We start from the raw sequence: 20501 nt of genomic DNA on the forward strand, positions 1-20501 counted from the left end.
TCAAGAATTTTCTCGACTACGAATTCTTGATGTCCGTCCACCGAAACTGGCTGAGGTCTAGAGGGCTGTCAAGGTTTGAATTGTCTGGAAGACCGGGCAGGTTTCAACAAAGAGCAGTGGAACGTACTAGGGATTTTTAGAGATTCGGGAAGCTTCAGTTTGAAGGCCACTGCGTTAACTTGTCTTAGAATGGTAAATGGACCAATAAATTTAGGTCCTAGCTTCTTGCAAGGCTGACGGAGTCTTATATTCCGAGTAGAGAGCCACACTGAATCTCCAACCTTGAATGAACAAGTGGACCGATGTAGATCGGCAAAGACCTTAGACTTAAAGGAAGCTCGAAGTAAGGACTGATGCACTGATTTCCAGATCTTCCTAAGCCGGGTGGCCGTGGCTCTGGTTTCAGGTGGTCTATTAGTGGATAGAGAGGATAATGAATTGACTCTGGGATGGTACCCCAGGTTACAATAAAAGGGAGAATACTAGGAAGAAGTGTGGCATGCATTGTTGTACGCAAATTCGGCCCATGGAAGGAGGTCAGCCCAGTCGTCATGATGCTTTGATATATACAATCGAAGGTATTGCTCCAAGGATTGATTCACCCTTTTGGTCTGTCCGTTTGACTGTGGGTGGTAGGCAGATGATAGACTGAGACTGATGCCTAGGAGGAAGCAGAAGACCTTCCAGAACACTGCGATGAACTGTGAACCCCCGGTCTGACACAATATCTTCCGGTAGACCGTGGTAATGAAATACATGTTTGAAAAACAAAGTGGCCAAAGAACGTGCCGAAGGTAACTTGGTCAAAGGAATAAAATGGGCCATTTTACTAAACCGATCCACCGTTACCCAGAAGGTGTTGCACCCAGAAGATGGGGGTAAATCAACGATGAAGTCCATGGAAACGTGGGTCCACGGTCTGATTGGGACAGGTAACAGCAGTAATAACCCAGAAGGGGAACTTCGAGAAACTTTGTTCTTGGAGCACAGGTCACAGGATGATACATACTCTCTTACATCCGCAGATAATGACGGCCATCAGACGGTACAAGAGACAATTTCGATGGTCTTGGCAATACCGGGATGTCCAGAAGCCTTGTTGTCACAACACTCTGAGAGGACCGATTTCCTGAGGTGTATAGGCACGAAAAGTTTGCCTACTGGAGTTTCAGAAGGTGCCTGTGGTTGACATTGCTGAAGGGTTTCAACCAGCTTCTGCGTGAATGCAATCAAAATAGAGGAACCGGGAATAATGGAACAAGGTTCAGAAACTGGAGTTTGAACAGAGATAAAGCTACGAGACAGGGTATCTGCTCTAACGTTCTTTGAACCAGGCCGGGAAGTAATAATGAAATGGAAGCGAGAATAGAAGAGGGACCACCGTGCTTGCCGGGAATTCAACCTTTTAGCTGACTCGATGTAGGACAAGTTCTTATGGTCCGTATATATGGTGATAGTATATTTTGCTCCTTCAAGCCAGTGGCGCCATTCTTCTAGTGCCCATTTGATGGCCAGTAATTCACGATTGCCCACATCGTAACGTTCTTCAGCGGAAGAGAATTTTCGAGACAAATAGGCACAAGGATGAAGGCGGTGGTCTTTAAGATATTTCTGAGACAATACGGCTCCAACCCCTACATCCGAAGCATCAACTTCGACAATAAAGTGAAGGTCTGGATTAGGATGTTTTAGAACTGGGGCAGACACGAAAGCATGTTTCAAGGCTTCAAAGGCAGAAACTGCAGTAGGCTGCCAGACTTTAGGATCAGCACCCTTACGGGTCAGAGCTGTGATGGGAGCGACAAGGATAGAAAAAGCACTGATGAACTTCCTGTAATAATTAGCGAATCCTAAGGAATCTTTGGATGGCCTTTAAATTAAAGCGTTGTACCCAGTCGAGAATAGCCTGTACTTTTGTGGGGTCCATGGCGAAGCCTTCAGGAGAGATTACGTTTCCTAGAAAAGTGACCTTGGAGACTTCGAAGTCAAATTTTTCTAGTTTAACATACAGATGATGATGACGGAGCTTCAGAAGCACTTGTCGAACATGTTCTCGGTGTTGTTCTAATGAGCTGGAATAAATCAATATGTCATCTAAATAGACCACTACAAAGGAACCCAAGAATTTGCGAAGGACGTCGTTGATTAAGTCTTGAAAAACAGCTGGAGCATTGCTGAGGCCAAAAGGCATAACGAGGTATTCATAATGGCCCGTTTGAGTAATAAAGGCGGTCTTCCATTCGTCGCCACTTCGGATACGTATCAGATTGTAGGTCAATTTTGGAATAAATTTTAGCTCCTTTTAGTTGATCGAAGATGGCTGAGATAAGTGGCAAAGGATAAGTATTTTTAATGGTTATTTTATTTAACCCTCTGTAATCAATACAAGGCCTAAGCCCACCAACTTTTTTAGCCACAAAGAAGAAGCCTGCTCCGGCGTGAGATTTGGAAGGCCGAATAAAGCCTTTATGCAGGTTCTCCTTTAGATACGATTCCATGGCTTGGGTCTCTGGAATAGATAAAGCATATAATCTTCCCTTGGGCAAACTGGAACCAGGGACAAGGTCAATAGCACAATCGTACTCCCGGTGAGGAGGAAGAATATCTGCTTCTTTCTTAGAGAAAACGTCAGAAAATTCATGGTAAGGAAAAGTCAACCGTTCAGGGCAGATCGGAGTAATTCTGAGTGGTAGAGACAAGCATGAAGAAGGACATCGAGGACCCCACTTGATGATCTCACCCTTGGTCCAGTCGATACAAGAATTGTGAAGAACAAGCCAGGGGTGGCCCAGAATTAAAGGAACTGAAGGGCAATTAATTAGATACAGAGAGATGGTCTCGGAGTGAAGGACACCCAACTTGAACTGCAGAGGAGGTGAGCGATGATGTATTTCACCCTTATCTAGGCGATTCCCATCCAAACCATAAACAGTGATGACGGATTCCAGAGGAATGGCTGCGAAACCCAAGGACCCTGCGAGGGCCAAGTCCAAAAAAGTTTCCGGTAGCTCCACTGTGAGCAGAGCAGTTACAAGCAGGGAATTTTTAGGAGAGATGACTTGTAGGCCTAAGTGAACACTCTCCATGTTCACTTGGCATGGTCTTTTCCCGGTTTTACGGGGCAGAAACAGAGCAGATGGCCCTTCTCTCCACAGCACAAGCAGAGACCCAAAGTACGCCTCTGGGTAAGTTCCTCAGACGACAGTCGATATGCTCCCAGCTGCATAGGCTCGACTTGGTCAGTGGATGAAGTTTGGGAAGGAATAGGGGAATAGGATGAAGGATTTTCCTTCTCAGCTTTCCTTTCTCTAAATCTTCTGTCGATCCGAATGGCTAATTGCATGAGCTACTTGAGAGATCCCGCAGTGGGATACTGGACAAGGGAATCTTTCATTTGTTCTGAGAGCCCCAGCCGGAACTGACTACGGAGAGCTGGGTCATTCCATTCACAATCTGAGGCCCAACGTCTGAAATTGCATCAATATTCCTCCGCGGACCGCCGTTCTTGTACTAAAGATCGCAGCTGCGCTTCTGCAGAAGCCACTCGGTCCGGGTCGTCATAAATCAAACCAAGAGCAGAAAAGAATGCGTCCACAGATTGTAATTGGGGACTATTGGAATCCAAGCTGAAAGCCCAAGTTTAAGGGTCCCCTTGTAACAGGGAAATCACTATCCCCACTCTTTGTTGTGGTGATCCGGACGAGCGTGGTCTCAATTTGAAATAAAGCTTGCAGCTTTCACGAAAGTTGCGGAAGAGTCTGCAGTCCCCAGAAAAGCGATCTGGCAAATTCATTTTCGGTTCTACCACAGAAGGCTGAGCGGCTTGTGAGGCTCTTAATGCCTGTTCTTGGGCGATCTGCCGCTGAGACAGTTCTTGAACCATTTGGGACAAGGTCTGGATTTGTCCTGCACACACTTGCGCCGGGCTTGGTTCCATAGGACCGAATACAATACAATTCACTCACTCCTGGTGTATACTTCTTTTTTGGGCCTGTTATAATGTTAGGAACCCCTCCAGCCACCACATCAACACCCGGAGTCTGCTCTGAAGTCTGGTGTTCGCTGGAGCCCTAGTGGTGGGGACAGACTTGGCCGCAGACAACAGAGGGTCGTGAGTTGTGCACTGACTGGGGAGAACCCAGCGATAGAGTATAGGAGCACACAGCAGAGTGAAGTCCAGGCAAAGGTCGAGGGCAGGCAGCAGACAGAGTATCCAGTAGACAAGCCAAGGTCAGAGGTCACAGGCAAAACAGCAGCGTAAGAGTCCAGGCAATAGATCAAGGGGCACAGGCGGTCAAACGTAGTCAGATATAAAGGCAAAGTTCGGCAACAATAATCAAAAAAACAATGGATGGCAAGGAACAAAGAACACAGCAGGCTAGAACTCAGCTAAGCAGGAACTATAACCGGCAGGAAGGGCTTGTCCCCTTCCTGCCTTATAAATATGCAGGGGCCAATGAACAATGCCCTGCACAGCAGGGAATACTTAGCCCAGCTGGGCTATAATTATATTGAACCTGCGCACGCGCCCGGCTGCCCTAGATGCCGGGGCGTGGCGCAGAGAACTGGGAGCATCTCGACCGTTGCCTAGGCAACGGCCGAGGACAGGAGGAAATGACGTCCCGATCATCATGACGACGGCCGGGACTCTGAGGCGAGTCGCAGCGGTGCCCGGAGCCGCCGCGGCTCGTAACAAAAATTTAACTAGCTTACAAATCTAATATCTACTTAAATACACTTTTATTAATTTGTTAATTATATATTTTTTTTAATATAAATAACTATCCGATATTAACCAGATGAAATTTTTTGCCTGCAGGTTAAGAACTATTTATATTAACTAGTCTGCAATATACTGATATTCTACACTGGTACAAAATACTAACCTACACTACAATGGTTCAATTTTGACCAACTAGGTTAATAAATACTGTGGCAATGGGAGTGGTTTGCCACAGACCTCTCAGAGTGATATTGGCTATGGTGCTAACTGTCTGCAAGTAAAAGGCTGCAGACCAAGTTATATACAGGTGTAGCATTGTGATTAAGTTCAGTAATGTACAGGTCAGAGACATGTGGTAAAGTAAATGTAAAAGTGATTTACTTGCAGTGTCACCTGTCAGTCATCCAAGTTGTGGGAGGAGACCTGTCTATTTAACCTGGAGTTGTGCTCTTGTCAGAGGTGACTGACGCTGAGCTAGTTGGCCAGTCAGTAGTGAGCTGGTCTGTGTATAGTTAGTGTTTAGGGTCACCAGGAGGTGCAGGCAAAGGTAGTTGCTTGCTGGTGTTATCCTGACGGAAGAAGTGCTATTTGTTGTGAGGAAAACAATAAATATGTTTGATTTAAAAAAAGAAGTTTCGTGTTGCTGATATCTGCTGGGTGTTCTTGAAACAGAAGGTGACAAAAGTGCCATGAGAAGGGTGCGTTTTGTTACAATACTTTTACCTATATGCAAATCAGAATACTTTACAGGACAAATTTAACGTTGGGTTAATAAATATATTACTCTGACCTAAAAATCATACTTGCCAACTCTCCCGGAATGTCCAGGAGACTCCCGCATTTTGCGAGAGTCTCCCGGACTCCCAGGCGAGTGTGGCAATCTCCCGAATTCTGCCCACTTCACTAGGAAGTGCCCCACTTCCTAGTGAAGTGGGCAGAATTAGATCACAAACGCCGCGATTCCCGGTGAATCGCGGCATTTAGCCCCACCCCTTGCTGTCAAATGACGCGATTTGCGTCATTACGTCGCGGTGGCAGGGCCAAAATGACGCGATTTTTGGCGCCCCGCCCTTCGCACGCCCACCTGCTACAGAGAGTCTCCCGGACACCAACTTAAAAAAGTTGGTAAGTATGCTAAAAATGCTAGCAAATACTAAAAATTATTAATTATTGGGCAAGAGAATCTTTAAAATATGTTTTATTCCTAATCTCCACTTTTATAAATAGTATACTACTCAAAATTATAAATTAATATGGGACCTAGGTTAGAAGAAATGTGCCTATCTAAAATTTAACTTTTTCTACACAAAACCTATATTTTGCACAGTAAACAGATATACAGGGAAAATAATACAGTTTGGTGGGATATGTATGTGGTGTGACTACAGCCAAAACAAACACAAATGAGGAATACAAATTTGTATTTTTGTGTGTGTATGTCTGTATGGATGTATGTATATTTATATGTGTGTGTGGTGTAAGTGTGTTAGTAGTGTGGTATGTCTGTAGTATATATGTTTATGTATGTAGTAGACTCTTGTGTATTAAATATAAAAATTTAAATATAAAAAAATAAAAAGGTATTTTAAAATAGTGTAGTGTAGTTGTATGCAAATTCACAGTAAACTCCCAAGCCAAATGCAGCAATGCAGAAGAGAGTCAAAAGCCAGAGCAGTCGCCAAACCAGCCAACAGCTATCAGCAAATGACAGTTTGCTGATGGCTGCATTTTTTATAGTCAAGATGGCCACGTTAAACCCTCCTTCACTCCCATGACAAAAACTTGCTTAGACCAATCGTTAGCGTGCGAGAGCGTGGTTGAAAAATTTTGAATTGAATTACACGAGTTTTAACGCTGTGTTGAGTACTAACGGTTGCTCTACCTGGTAAAAACCCACGCAGGACTTTTTTTTTTTTTTTTTTTTTTAACGCCGCGGGGACAAAACAATCTCGCTGACAATTGAATATGCTCCAATATGTCTTATAGGTGTATGTAAATTAGAAAACAAGTGAACCATCTTGATCTCTCAGCAAGGATCTAGGAAGTTGAGATTTAGGATTGTCTAAATAGAATGCATTATTCATATGATTGTGACTCTCTAATATCCTTTTATTCCCAAGAATCTTTGTAAACTTTAGTTGTGTTAGTAGTCACGAGCTTTACAGTTCTAACCTTCTTCTTCCCAATAAAACAGCAGTTGTACTTTGGGGCACATTATCACATATATTGTGTTTACTTGTCATTTGTTTGAAGGTTCAAATCTGAATCTTGATTTTACTTTGTATTAGATAGAAGTTTTTAATTCAGCAGGTACAGGTTTTGCAACTGTACCAGTCATTTCCTTGTAACACTTTGATGTTTAAGATACTAACAGGTATTTATATAGCGCCGGCATAGTCAGCAGAGCTTTACAAACAAGATACTTAATTATGAGTATGTTACTTTATAATTGACAATACAGAAACGGAGAGGAAGTTGCTCAATCAATTTATAGGTTCACAGCATGTGCTTAAAGGGTGTGGTTATCCAGAAAATTTGCAAATGTGTGTAACTGAGAATTCTGCATTCTTATGTAAAAGCAGCTTTTTTACTAGTTCACAGCAGTTTTGCTGGGGGCTTTATCTCTATTTTTCCTTTCTGGATAAACCCACCTCAAGCATCTGCTGTGAATCTAAAAATTGATTAACTTCCATTTCTGTATTGTTGTTTGAGAGGCTTGCTTGGGAGTGCTGGTCCTTTATTGGCATTTGGAGGCTCCTGGGGTACCTTTTTGGTGAGTTAACTCTCAATTAAAAAACACATGAATGCGTGTCCCAATATATAGGGACTCCCAGAGTTAGGACCACCCTAGTAGCAGAAGCGCCTTGATGGGGTGGGTGGCTTACCATACATTTGCAAATGTGTGTAACTGAGAATCCTGAATTTTTATGTACAAGTAGAATAGCAGCTCTTTTACTAGTTCACAAAAGTGTTGCTGGGGGATTTTTTTCTGTATATACTTTTAGAATTGAAACAACTGTATGTAGCAACTTATACTGCAAATGGGACATTTTTGAGTGAAATATTACCCCTTTAATTATCATCCCATATCAACTCTTTTAGCAGTGAAAAGGGATGCCTTTCAGACCTATAAAAAAAGTCATACCAGAACAGCACATCAGATAAGAGACGATCGCAATGATGATCATATTGTACTCACAATTCTTTCATCTCTTGCATATCTCAGAGGAGAAAGAAAAGGCACTCTCGGGTTTTGATCCACTGTCTTTTCTGTGCATGTGTGGCCAAAGGTCAAAGAATAGGCAGAGATAAATCAGTCAAAGGAGGGAGGAGAGAAGCATTCAGCCTGTCAGAGAGGGATCAGAAGTTTCCTCTTCTGTGGTGGTTTAGTAATAGTTTAGCACTGCTAAGGCCATAATGAGATAGTGTTGGCAATCAGGGGCAAGCTCCGAAAAGTTAAGCTTTTCGGAGCTTTGTAAATCACTGCAGTGGGTAAATTTATCAAACTGTGGGTTTGAAAAAAGTGGAGATGTTGCCTATACCAACCAACCAGATTCTAGCTATCATTTTGTAGTATGTACTAAATAAATGATAGCTACAATCTGATTGGTTGCTATAGGCAATATCTCCAATTTTTCAAACATGCAGCTTGATAAATTTACCCCCAGATCTAAGTTCCCATTGAGAGTAATGAGGAGTACGGTATTCTGCATTAAAACAAAAAAACATAGCATATACAGGAGAGCGCTCCAATGTTATGCTGCATGCAGCTGTGAAAGAATTGGTGCCATTACACTTAATCATTAAATAAACAAATAGACCTTACACATATATAAGCGCTCACCATGTTAGGTTATCAGACACCAAAAGAAAATGGATGATGGATATACAACCCAAAGTAATCTTTAGTTTACAACATAAGGGATTCAGATCCTCACATACATTTTTTTTACTCCAAACAGAATGGAGAATATCCTTATATTGCAGTTGTCTTCATTTATTGACACACTGAATATATTTAAAATCCTTTGCTCCATTTATATGTAAAAGTAGAAAGATGGAAATACACACAATGTGTCATACAATATACTTTATATATAAGTGACCATCACCACATATATACTAGCATATACAGGGGCGTAGCATGGGTGAAATTAAAATGAAAAGGGGAAATGAAAGACCAAATATGGCAAGCCATGGGAAAGACTGAACTGGCAACGCAGTAGCTTATGGCTTTGGGTCAGTATCACTGGGGCAATTCAGAATCGCTGAACTGCCCAGTGACAATTTTTTTTACATGTAACCACAAAGGGTCTGTTTATGATAAATAGGTCCTTATATCTTTGAACTGGATCTCTTGCTTTTAACAGAAATACAATGAATCAAGCTCATGGCTATCTTGATAACGCTAGTTTAGACAAGCAGTATCAAAATTACTTTGCTTCAAAAACAGAAACAATAAATAAAATCTGAAATTTAGTTCTTGCGATGTGCCTTTTTTTTTTTTTAGACTAAACAGAGGCGAAGCAAACAGGTCAGAATACAAGCTGCAACAAAAGTGTGCCTTCAGACACAGACACTCTAGTTTTATCAGTGTCTCTGGCTCTGATGTTGATACTATATAGCACAGCACATCCTCCTAGAGGGCAAGCTGGAGCTTGTAGTTCTAAAATAGTTGGAGAGCCATTTATTACGCTGTTATACAGCTAGACATATAATATACTAAGACTAGAACTGCCAACATATTCATGGTACCTAAAAGAACCTTAAGAGATGGGCTGCTACTTATGCATTATGGGTCTAAGATGTGTGCTTGCCCCCCCAGCAGGGTGCACTGAAGTTGCCAAAATGCTGTCAGCGCTCTTCCATATCCTTCATGGGCTGGTCACCCCCCCCCCCCCCCTCTGGTAGCCCACTTCCGCACTGGCTGGAGGGGGGGTTGTAGTATGCCATTGTTCTGGGCGTCATGGCCTCACAATACAACGCTGAGCATATAGTATAGTCCAACAACTTGTAAACACCCTTTTGTCTATGTGCTTATATTATGTTTGTGAGTAAAAATGGAGTCTAAAGTATAAATCACTGTGATTAGCTAATGCAAGTCTACAAACTCTTTGTGGTTCTGCTAACTAAATGAAGTAATTTAGCCAACACATCATCCATTTAAAATAATGTGCTCATTTAATATTGGATTTTTTCTTCTGCAGTTACATCATATGACACAAGAAAAAGAAATGCACGTAACACATTATCCATTTTAATGCATAAATGTATTAAACCAGAAATACTCACATACAAAACAAATAATCTGGCATAAATGATCTCCAGCTGAGACAATATTGCATTGCCTACCAGATAGAAATGATGTAATGGCAGACAAATAAAAGTATTTTTCTTGGGTAAAGTGCACAAGATTCTCTGTATTTTCAATAGTGGATCGACAGCTTGTTGCCAAAGTGTTTTGACCCATAAAAGGATATTTTTTGAAGTCAGAAGACCATATACTAAAGAGGATTTTAGTGTGAATCTCAAACAAACAAATTTCCTGTAGTATGCAGGTAATAATTGCACTAATAGTGTATTTCTTAAAATAATCATGTAACACCATATTTAACACATTGATATCTTTCTAACATGCATACATAATGATAACTCATGAACAATTTTTGTACGGGACTGCTAGCATGTAAGATCTAAAGTAGTGGCATCCATCCCTATGATAACTAGACTCTGCTTGCACTTGCGCAATATAGTTTTGTTGCAGTGAGGAACAAGAATACATTACCCATTATGACCAATGTACATGGTTACAAAGTAACACCCAACTTTATAAATATTTGATCTTATATGGAAATATGAGGCTAGATGATTGAATCCTCGTTCATAGAAGAGCACTTTAGTATAGGAACAATTACATTGAAAAACATCCACTTGTATCATGTTAAGTGCCCCTGCGTGGGTTTAGTTTTGTTGTTTGGTTACTCTCAGGAAAAAAAAAATAACAAGAAAACCAACAAAACTTGTTTGATAAAAACATAAAAAAAGGACACGCACATCGTGTACAAACGAAGTGCATACAAACAATGCACTTCAGCGACAGGGACTGCCACTTTTGTGGCTGAAGTGCTTGATTTGTTTGGGACTCCACCAAAGTGAATCTTTTGGTTGTTGAACTGGAGAATAGATATAGTTGACATTAGGAAAGGTAGATAGACGAAGGTGGGCTGAACCCAGAAGAAAAATGGAAAAATGGTGAGAGAAAGACCATGCACACTATATTTTTAACGTTGGACAACATGCATCATGGAAAGTGTAGAGGCAGTAAGAATCAGAGGTCATAGACAGACAGTGACGGCAGCAATAGACATTTAACATATGATGATAGAAAAAGGCCATAATATAAAATAGCGCAGGATGGTATTGTCCTTGAGAATATATGTTAAAAAAGGACATGCACACAGTATATCAAACCAAACAAATCAGTGACAATAACTGTCACTTGTGTGTCTGAAGTACTTGATTTGTTTGGAACTGTACAAAAGCAAGCATTTTGCTTGTTGGTTGTTGAAACTGGAGAATAGATAGAGATTTTAACAAATTACTACATTTGGCTAACAGTGGTCATCTTCCTTTATGTTGACAATTCCATCACCCTCCTCATCATCTTTATCACTGATATCAAGATCATCATCACACCAGACCATACACCAGTAAATGCAGCCATGTCCTCTCCACCTTCTTACACAAAGGACACTAACTACAACCTACGATTTTGGGTAGTGAACGGTGTGGGCATTAGGCCGTAGTCCATTTTTAGTAAGAGCATGCCAAACTCAAACGCATGCAGCCACGTCCGATTCAAGCTGTGAAATTACTTATTTTTCTGCCGTATCTCTTGCACCAGCTACAGGGCTAGTATAAGTCCTGATTACTAGTGATGGTAGTCTCATATGCATGCTATAACATGTGTTTGCAAACAGGAGCAACTGTAAAAATGTATTTTATGTTCAGTAGACATCATTAAGATCATAATAATAAATGTATTTCAAGGAGAAAAAATAAATAAAAAAAAACACTTTTTTACTGTTTTATCATTAATGCCTTTATTATTAACAGGTGACATTAATTTAATATTTATTTTTTTCTGTGCGATCTTTTGCAAATTTATAATCCACATAGGTATTGCAATGTCTTGTGTAGGTCTGCTCTGCTCTTCTACACCCGAATTCATCAGTGCATGTATCTTCAGATCCGTTCCATGTTGAATTCGAAAGTACACAGAGACCATTTACGTGCGGTTTTAAACAACTGCACGTTGCGCTCAGAATGAGTTACTTGATGAATCAGACTTTTTGCCAGTTTAATAAAGATGTCACTGAGACTGCCCCTAAAGAAACTGTTTTCACTAGAAACACTTTGGATATTAAAATAAATATATATATTTGTTTTTTTAGTCTATATAGTGTATGAAGTGCAGCCATCTACCCCAGAACACGGTAACCCCAATACGATTTTGTGACACATGGTGGAGAACATGACCATTGCACTTCAAAATGTGAAGATACAGTGGACGAAACGCGTTGCCGTTTTACATTACCAGCAACATGCTGTGAGCTATTTTGATTATCTTTACTTCTACTTCTTTATTCTCTCCTCCTGTCTTCACCACTGTTAACTCTGCTCTCCAGCTACTTAGCCCTTGTCACTCACCGGAGTGTGAGTGCCTCCACTCTGGTACGTGGTTCTCCATCTTTCCCGCTCACACCTGTGTGGAACCACGGCCGTCTGCCACCCTGTCGCACTGCGCATGCGCAGGTCCCTTTAACAACTACACCTGACCACTAATGTGATTGATGGATCAATCACCCCTCCCTACTTAAGGCACCTGCAGCCTTAGGTAGTTGCCTGATCTTGAAGTCTCACTCCCAGTGAACTTCTATAGGTGCGTGCAGTTTCCAAACTGCTTCCAGCTCTACTCCTGTGTGCAGTTTCCAAACTGCTTCCAGCTCTACTCCTGTGTGCAGTTTCCAAACTGCTTCTAGCTCTACTCCAGTGTGCAGTTTCCAAACTGCTTCCAGCTCTACTCGTGTGTACAGTTTCCAAACTGCTTCCAGCTCTACTCGTGCTTCAGCTTCCACGCTGCTCCCTGCTCAACTCAGCGGCGGTTCCCATACCGCTACAACGCTTCACTTCTCAGCTGATTCCGGATCTACACAACTGGGTATGCTCTACTGACTATTGACTATTGCTATGCCTATTGCTCGCATACCAGTTGTATCCATTGTTGTTTGCTGCACAGGGTACAAGTACCCATATAGACTGTGTTACTGCATTGCTTCATTTAGGACAAGCTTTCACTCAACTTACGATATCTCCTCACGCTACTACTTAGCATTATTGTGCATATCTGCTGTGACCAGCAAGGCATCTACTCCATACAGACTATTTATTGTGCCTTCCATCTCTGCCTCACAAGACATTGCTCTACTCGCGCTGTTTCCATACAGCCACAGTTTGCCTTTCAACTTCACTCTCCTGCACCTGGACAAGTCCTCATTCCTTCTCACAGCAGTGGTACAACTTGCTGCACGCAGACCACTGACTTCCCTGCTACCTACCCGCACCTGGACAAGTCCTCCTATCACAGCGGTGGTACAACTTGCTATACGCAGACCACTGACTCTCCTATTACCTACCTACACCTGGACCAGACTCCTCACCATAGCGGTGGAACAACTTGCTGAACGTAGACCACCGACTCCCCTGCTTCCTACCTGCACCAGTACTATTCTTCCCATCACTGCAGTGGTACAACTTGCTGTACGCAGACCACTGACTCCTCCTCTACCTACCATCACCTATCCACGTCCACTCCTCATGTCTACATTATCTTCAGCCTCCAGTTTACTGCTCCAAGTCGCTGACTTTCCTCTAAGCATAGCTGCAAGTCGCTGACTTCCTCAGACTATCTCTACTCTCCTGCTGTTGTGTCGCTCCAATCATTCACCTGCCTGCTTTGAGGTGTGTGCCATAACACCGCCTCTCTAGCAGAGTTCCATCTGGTGAAACTCGGGTAAGCAACTCCTAGTGACCGTGACAGCCCTCCTCCTTGAGGACCCTCTTCCCCCCATCCCCTCTTGCTCCCTCCTCTCCCCTTGGGGGTCTACCTGTCATCCATGCCTTCCCTCTTGGACTCCGTCATTGGCGGACCTTCCCCTCTCCCCTCCTCTGCCTCTCTAGCTGTGCTTTGAGCTCACTGAGTTACTGTGTGTATTGTTTACTGTACTGTGCTGTCTCACCTCGTATTGTAATTTTGTTTGTCCCTGTACAGCACTACGGACACCTAGTGGCGCCCTATAAATAAAAATTAATAATAATAATAATAATAATAATAATAATAATAATACCAGCCAAGCAGTGACCCAGTCCCTTCTATTGATGCGATCACGCTGCATATGGACACAATAGGAACACTCCGGCGGTAATCTTGTTCCACACGGACATTCTACAGGTGTGCATCTGTTCTCGTTTTCTTCACAGCGGAGCCAATAAGCTGTCACGCTGATAGTATCACTACTAAGGAGTTGAAGTCGGGACTTATCATACCTTATCAGACAACTGGTGGAGTCCACGGGAACTTTGGAGGTAACAAGCTGACACGTTGACTACCATACTGAGGAGATCAATTCGGGACACACCATAATTTACTTTAATACATGTGGACTCCACGGGAATCTGTAAGTGCATGGTACACACGCCAAGTACCTTACACTCCATATTCTGCAGATACTCTTTTTGTTTCATAGTACTGGGATTTTTGTCGATGATCCACTTCATGCAGGTTCAGTTTCCAGCAAAGAGTCCATTCATTCAAGACTCATACTGAATATGGAATACCTTCACATTTTATAATACTATAGCGCTATACAGGCAGTACCATCCAGTTTATAATACATGTTGTGATATTATCCAATTTTGGAAGTATGTTTATTTGCACACTACAATAGAGTAGAAAGGCATAGAGAAAGTGGCTTGACAGTATTAGTAGTAAAGGTTAAAATCACATTATCCAATAACACAATATCATACTGCAATGAAGTGTTATATACACAAGAGTAAACATCGTCTTGGAGACGAAAAGGTAAAAAACCAGCGCGAAAATACAATCAGGAGATGAGTGATAAAAATTAATGACAAACCGGCATATAGAAATAAAACATCACAATTTATTGCATGTATATATAAAATGAATATAAACAAAGCAGACAGTCAAGAGTCAAAAAAGCGTGGATTGAGAAGCAAAATATGCACTAGAACTTGGTAAGCCTTATGACAATTAATCCAATATTAATAACTGAATAATATGAAAAAAAGCACACATATAGAACTCAAACTGGGAATATCTCAAAGCCCAGTAAATGCAAATGGTACATATGTGATCAAGCCAGAAATGGACCTACAAACGCCAATCCAGGTAGGGTATAAAGGGAAGTTTCTCCCAAAATGGAACACTGCAACCTGTAGATGGAAGTACCTGTGCACTAGAAAAGTGCTGATGAAATGTGTGATTTTTTTCTACACCTATGATTGATATACCTTCTGGGGAACTATTGTGACTAGAATAAATCACACATACACTTAGAGGGGGTGACACATTCAACAAATTATGTAGGGGTGAGACTTCATGGATTTTTAAATTACAGACTTTGTCACCTGGGGGTAAATGTATCAAAGTGCGATTTTGCAACTCCAGCGATTTTCTCGGGAGAGTTGAAACTCGCCGATGTATGAAGCTGAGATTTCATACAAAATCGCCAGAGTTCTGCTTCTGTCAAAATCGCTATTTGCAAAATCGCCAGAGATCAAACTCCCGACTGTTTGCCACTGCAGCTATACAGCTTTCAAATGTATGAAGCTGCGAGTTAGCAAACTCAGGAGAGTTTGCTTCAAAACACGCCAGATACAACAAGCTGCTTGATAGCAGCGTGTTGTAGAAACACATCACTGTTACACTGCCCTGGCAGTGTTAAAAGGGTAAAGAATAGATAAAAGTTTTAAAAAAAAAAAAGCGAGAGGTCCCCCCACTATTCATGCTTAACCCTAGTGCTGCCTGACTAGTGCTGGTTCCGTGAAAATCAGGGAAAAATTTTGCGTGGGGTCCCCCCGATTTTCACTTTACCAGCACTAGGCAAACCAGCCAGGGTTGGCGGCACTATAGCAGTGGGACACACGGCAGGGGTCCCCCTGCCATAATGACTAACCAACCATAGACTGTTCAGCGCTGGGCTGGATTCCCTAGGGAGTGGGGTCCACCGAAAAAAACGAGCGGGCATCCCCCCTAGAAAGAACCAGCCCAGTGCTGATAGCACTAGGGCTCTTCCTACTACCCCTGGGCTGTGGGTAGTAAAGTAATACGGCGAAAAAGTATGAAAAAAATAAACTGACGCCATTTTTTTTTGTGGAACTACAAGTCCCAGCCAGCCAGGTTGCCAAAAACAGTGTGGCCATGCTGGTGCTTGTATAACTACAAGCACCAGCATACCCACGGCAGCCAGGGCATGTTGGCACTTGGAGAACCACAAGTGCCAACATGCCCTGACATCCCTGGCTTGCTGGGACCTGTAGTTCCACAAAGAAAAAAGTTAAATAAACAACAACACCCTAGTACAAACCACACATATTTATTAAAAATAAAAACCCCACAATGAATACACTAACCACCCTCATTTAAACCACATCTATTTAATAAAAATCAAATACTCACCAAAGATGTCTTCTTTCTTCTTTCCAAGATACGTGCTTGCCCCAGTCCCAGCAAATTACTACTACCTACTACCTACCTACTACTAGGTAGGAGGTCCTAACCGCAATGAACTTACGTTCATTGCGTTAGCTATAACTACAGTATAATGTGATTTTCCCACGCTAGTGGGGGAATCACCTAATACTGTACCTAGAGCTTACGCAAGTAACGTAGCTCATTGCGCATGCACTACGTTACTTGCGTAAGCTGTATTTACTGTATTACAGGAGCTCCGGCAGCTGTATGACAGGGCAGTGTAACAGTGATGTGTTGACAACTCACTGTTACAACACAGGAGAGTTTGCCAAACACAGGAGAGTTAGCTAAACTCAGGAGTGTTTACATCGCCCAAAATCGCCAGAGATGACCAGCAATTTTGAACATGAGTGTCAAAATCGCAGCTTGATACATTTCCAGTTTTTTTTTCAAAACTCACGGTTTGCCGCGATTTAAACACGCTGGCAAACTCGGACTTTGATACATTTACCCCCTGATGGTTTAATACATCTTTCTAAAGAGTTGCATTAATATGTTTACCTGCTATGTACTTGTTCTTGTATTATGTCAACAGACTGATTTTGTTTATATTTGTCTTTACTTTTGTATACACTGTTTATGACACGGTTTTGAAAATAAAAATTTAAAAGAAAAACAAATTAATTGGGAATCAATTTCCTGTCGTAGTCCAAATGGAAATGTCAAATCAACAATGTGAATAAATAGCAATGAATTTTATTATAGCTTTAACACCTATGAATGGGGTACCATCAGCTTGCGGGCTCAATAAGCAATCTGCCAATCAGAAGTGACTAAACAGTTCTGCTGATCTTCATCATTGCTTTTCATTGCACCAGGCCTTCAACACACAAAGAGATATGCCCCTTAAAAGGCATATCTGCAGACTACATACGGGCATATGCATATGCGTTTTTGATGTGTATGCGTGGTACAGAAATACAAACCTATGCAAAGACAAACATAGATGTAAGTCCTACTCTAAATGATCCCTAATAAGTATATTTAATATTTGCTATACATCTTGTATATTCAATGTGTAATGTATGTCATATGCAAGCTACTTACAAGTCACATAAAACTGCAAATAGGTATTTGTGATTTAATTCACAGTATAAGTTTGGTGTGGCTCACAGGAACTTTGTTTCCAACTTTGTTTCCTAAGAGAGGGAGACTAAATTACAGTTATCTCTTAATGGTCTCTACATTCTTGTGCATTACCCATGATGTAATTATGTACAGAGAGAGTCAACGGTGTGTTCTTGGCTGCAAATGAGTTCCTGATACCAATTTATGGCACATGTTATAAAAACTGGAATCTCTTTATAAACTTATACCAAAAGCTATCAACAATATTCAGCAAGACACTTCATATTTCTTGTGGTTCTGTTATATCTCAGGACATCTCAACTGGGTGATAGCAGCTGGGCAAAGTCTGTATTAAGGGAAATAAGGACATAGGAAAATGTCAAATAGCATGTCTGATATGTAAGGGAAGCGTAGGACCTGGTGTGTGGAGTTAATATCCTCTTTGTAGGAAATGCCGGTAAGAAGTTAGGCCAGTATGAAGAATCCCTGAGTAGAAATATGATTGGAAAAGAGGCTCATTAAACTAATATGCATTTACACAGTATTTTTAGCTTTGGTGCCACAGAACCCCTTCCATCACAGTGAAAGAGGGGTTTTGTGGGCACCTGAAGGATGTTTAAAAGTCCTGTAAATCTAAGAGATTTGTTCATTTTTGAGAGTCCATTTCACATTGAGAAGTGTATCAGCAAATTCATGCTCTCCCTGCAGGCAGAAATAGAATTATTTGTGAGTGGACCATTTTTCTGTTGTTTACTCCTTTTTATTTTGTATGTAATTCTGGTAACTGTTTTGCATCTTGAGAGATGTGGATTCATTTTCCATATTAAATCACACTTATTAAATTTACGTCTCTATGTTCTTATAAAGTCACGTCAGACTTATCTTGGTATTAGAACACTACATAGTTGAAACAAAGGCAATCATTTAGTTATCATTCTGATAACTCTGGGTCAGGGTAGATCATTTGGTTTATTATAACTCTGATTAAAAGTAAGTTATGATAATTGATAATTAGTTTAGATAAAAGGAGAACCAAAGGCTTTCTGAGTAAGAGTGTCAGTTCTTCAAACTAAACCTTGGTGTTGGCATAATTGGTAAGGCAAATTAGTATAGGGGATAGAGAGGTATAGCTTTTAAACAAACCAGGTGGTTGCTTTTGTTTAACCCTTGAACACACGTCACACAGGTTCAGGTGAGTGCTGGATTGTGATAGTGTACAACATGGTGAAAGATTAAGGAGGAAAACGTTTAATCATACATTAACTATAAAAGCCTAAATTAGCATAATAAAGGCACACAAAATACACTGAACTTCCATATTTATCACAGGGGAGGAACCCAAACTACAGGCAAACATATTTTTAAACATAACGCACATAAGGTTATTTTGCATTGATTTTTCACTCTATATAGTTTTTATCATGTGGAGAGTAACAGTGACAAAGATTTCATTCTTAATAGGATTAATGGGTCAGTAATTTGAACAATATATAGCCTATATACATGGTGAAGTGTGTCATAGCATTTAGAATTCAATAATTGAGCTAATACCCACTCCTCACAGATTGAGGGTCCACAATTTGATACATAATAGGTTCCAGGAATGCCTCTTTCACAGGGCAGGGTCTTTTTCATGGTTATGGATGAAACAACAGGTTGGAAGACAATGCAAGAAAAAAGCTATAAAAATATTTCAGGAATGCAGATCCCTGAACTCGTATATTTTTAGATTCCGTCAAGTAGCAGTATAATCCACGGGTCAAAACAAAAATATGGAAAATCCAAAGTCATGCATGATTTGCTGCTTGTGTGAACAACAGATATATGATCCTGATGTCTATATTATTTTTATAGTAGTTGTTGCATGTGAATGAATCAATTTTGACAAATAATTAGTTTAGCCCAGGTTACTATTATTTGTAATAAGGCATACTTGCCAACTTCTCCTTGCTCCCCTCCAAGATCTCCGTCAGATGGCAAGCGTGGGAGGGGCCGTGGTGATATCACCGTAGCTCCAGTCGCTATCACAATTTGCGGCACTGGGTGATGGGGCAGGGTTTCACAATATAAATCACATCATTAACCCTGCCTCCGCCTGGGATCTTGGAGAGTGCTTGCTCTTCTGGGAGTTCGGGAGAGCTACCCGAAATTTGTGAGCCTCCCGGACATTAAAGGAAAGTAGGCAAGTATGTAATAAGGAGGAAAAAAGAGTAAATATCACACTATGAAATACACAGCTTAGCAGGCACTCAGTTTCAAACGATATGTAAAGGAATCATAAACTATTATATTTGTTAATTAAGTATGCAATACTTACTTTCGCCTGTCATTACTCCTTGTGCGTATCGTTTCGGTAACATGCCAGTGTAGCCGTAGAAACTGGATTGCTGAACTTGTGAAATAAATGAAATAATCATAAGATACAGTATGCATAAAAAACGGATATAACTGTAATACTTTTGAATTGATAATTCTGCATGCAGGTAGTTAGATCAGTTACTTAGGGTTGAAGCCATTTATTGCAACTTCAGATGCATACTGTATGATTGCAATTGCTAGTATGAAGCAATTGTCTTATCAAATTGTCATTTAGCATGCAAATTTAATATATTTATGCTTTTAAATGGTTGACCTGGAAACCAAACCATAAATGTATATTTTATAGCCAGGCCCGGAGCTCCCATTAGGCAAGGTTAGGCAGTTGCCTAGGGCGCCGGGCTCTGGAGGGCGCCAAAGATTAAAAATGCCTTTAAAACTGTGACCGCTGACCATACCTTTCACAGCCGCCGCACAGCTTCAGATACATCCACAGGGAGGGGGGAGGGACTATTGCTCACCACCGCCGCCTCTCTGCTCCGTCTCCTCCCCTCC

At 41.3% G+C, this 20501-nt stretch overlaps 1 protein-coding gene across 1 annotated transcript in view; it reads right to left on the reverse strand.

The window, feature by feature from the left end:
* The window catches only part of SLC29A4 (solute carrier family 29 member 4), a 613917-nt gene that overhangs the window by 194920 nt on the left and 398496 nt on the right, over positions 1–20501 (reverse strand). Inside the window, exons 6-8 of the mRNA XM_075181351.1 lie at positions 19948–20022; positions 1524–1787; positions 1080–1271 (exon numbers count right to left, since the gene is read on the reverse strand). Of these exons, the coding sequence (XP_075037452.1) occupies positions 1080–1271; positions 1524–1787; positions 19948–20022 (531 nt within the window). The remainder of the gene's footprint in view (positions 1–1079; positions 1272–1523; positions 1788–19947; positions 20023–20501) is intronic.

The sequence above is a fragment of the Mixophyes fleayi genome, chromosome 7 (genome assembly GCF_038048845.1).
Source record: "Mixophyes fleayi isolate aMixFle1 chromosome 7, aMixFle1.hap1, whole genome shotgun sequence".
Classification (NCBI taxonomy): Eukaryota; Metazoa; Chordata; class Amphibia; order Anura; family Limnodynastidae; genus Mixophyes; species Mixophyes fleayi.